The sequence below is a fragment of the Sinocyclocheilus rhinocerous genome, unplaced genomic scaffold (genome assembly GCF_001515625.1).
Source record: "Sinocyclocheilus rhinocerous isolate Xijiao unplaced genomic scaffold, SAMN03320098_v1.1 scaffold909, whole genome shotgun sequence".
NCBI lineage: Eukaryota > Metazoa > Chordata > Actinopteri > Cypriniformes > Cyprinidae > Sinocyclocheilus > Sinocyclocheilus rhinocerous.
The window spans coordinates 527,580-529,797 of record NW_015666359.1 but is presented as its reverse complement, the minus strand read 5'-3'; the positions used below and the strand labels follow the sequence as shown (position 1 = coordinate 529,797).

Below are 2,218 nucleotides of genomic sequence, written 5' to 3'. Positions count from 1 at the left end.
AAAATGGCAGAGAACCTGGCACATGTATTTTAAAAGAGGAAACTCTTATGGTGTGTGCATACCTAAAGCAAAGTGGATATTTGCATTGCGTTATCGCTCTAGATTACTCGCGGGATGTTTTTCGTGTCACTTGTGCAAATTAAAACATCTCGTAATGCTCTCCTCCATTTTCTGATACAACCGGACATGTCAGTAAGCTCTTCGCAGATTGACTTGCGTGACAATGCATCATGTGAATTGAGTGACGCGATTGAGGCGTACGTTGCACGTTCACGGCAATTCAGTTCGCGTTATTCACGTCGCCGTCATGAATTCGCATAATTAATTATTTGTGCGAGTAGATTACAAAGAAAGTCAAATGACTTTATATGTAATCTACGGAGCCCCGCACATAACATGCAAGAAAAAATAAATAAATCGTGCGCACGATTTACTAATTCGTTCCCTCGATGTACTAAAACGTGCACACGATTACTATTTTGTGTCCTTGATATGCTAAATCGTGTGCACAATTTACTAATTCGCTCTCTCGATTTATAAATCACGTGCACGATTTAGCAAATTGAGGGAACGAATTCGTAAATCGTGCGCATAATATATAAATCGAGGGAACGAATTCGTAAATCGTGCGCACAATATATAAATAGAGGGAACGAATTCGTAAATCGTGCGCCTAATATATAAATCGAGGGAACGAATTCGTAAATCGTGCGCATAATATATAAATCGAGGGAACGAATTCGTAAATCATGCGCACAATATATAAATCGAGGGAACGAAATAGTAAATCGTGCACACGATTTAGCCTACTATTTTTTCCCTGTATGCCATGTGCGGGGCCCAATGTAATCTACTTGCATGAATAATTTATTTTACTTTTGGTGTGCTCACACCATTAAAAGACATTAACCCAGTTGGTGGAGTTTGTGGGTTCAAGGTTTAAATTTTTTTAAGTTTTATTTAAGACAACTCAAGTAGATGTCTGGAAGCAGAGAGCTTTCTCAGTTGTGATTGGTCATGGTACATGTTGGTCAGACATCCCATCTAAGTAGGTGATTCTTGACCTAAAAAAGCTGCAATGTGGATCAGACTCTATGCTTATAGTCAAGTCTGGCTACAGGAGACGACTCGGTGCCGGCTCTGTTTTTGTCAATTACAATCAACTAAGTTCAGAATCTTGGAAGTTCCTTGTGTTCTGGTTTCTTGAGTGTTGGACAGCTTCTGTAAGTTGTAGACGACTCTTGGGAAGAGTCACGGAAGATTATATAACAATGAGTTCAATAATGAAGCGCCCCCATAGCCTGCAGCCTTACACCCCCCTGATTGGTGGAGGATGTAAGAAGCTATCCCAGCGTCCTCTCATGGCATGAGCCCTCACACTCTCTGTGGCCTCACAGCACTCTGTCAACTAGAGGACACCACTCTGTGTCACACTATCTGATCTGACACCCCCATTCTCACCCCCCACACCCCGACGACTTCACACGCATCTCTCAGACCATCCGCCCTCACTGACAGCTTAACATTACACGTCCTGTCAGCCCTGTGCTAACCATTCCCTCCTGTTTGACCTCCACAGCCCTGACGAAGACTCCTGCCAGAAGTTTGTCCCATTCATTGGGGTGAGAAATGCTTTCTCTTTCATTTCCTCTCTGTTGTTGTTCTAAAGTGTCAGCGGCACTTTCCACAGATATACTTGGTCGTCCCATTACAAAAGCAATAGAGGCACATATCCCATGTTTGTTCTAGTGAGAAATGTGTTTATATGTATATTTCTTATATTATTTTAATTATAAATAAATACTGAATCTTATATATATATATTATATATATATTAGTGCTGTCAAACAATTAATCGCGATTAATCGCATCCAAAATAAAAGTTTTTGTTTACATAATGTGTGTGTACGTACTGTGTATATTTATTATGTATATATAAATACACACACTTGCACGTATATATTTTGAAAATATTTAAATGCATTTACATGCATATATTTATATTTATATAATTTATATTATATATAAATAATGTTTTACTTTATATGTAATGAATCTAGAATATATGAAAGTTTCACTTTTTGAAATGTTACCAAAAAAAAGAACTTTTTCATGATATTCAAATTTTTTTGAGATGCAGCTGTATATGTATATTAGTCCAGTTAGTGCTGGGCGGTATACCGGTTCATACCGAATACCGGTGTTTATTTTTGTTATG

At 38.3% G+C, this 2,218-nt stretch overlaps 1 protein-coding gene across 1 annotated transcript in view; it reads left to right on the top strand.

Annotated features, from left to right (window-relative positions):
- Positions 1 to 2,218, top strand: part of LOC107732236 (phosphofurin acidic cluster sorting protein 2-like) — a 69,278-nt gene that overhangs the window by 62,799 nt on the left and 4,261 nt on the right. The window contains exon 19 of the mRNA XM_016543516.1: positions 1,580 to 1,622. Coding sequence (XP_016399002.1) covers positions 1,580 to 1,622 — 43 coding nt within the window. The remainder of the gene's footprint in view (positions 1 to 1,579; positions 1,623 to 2,218) is intronic.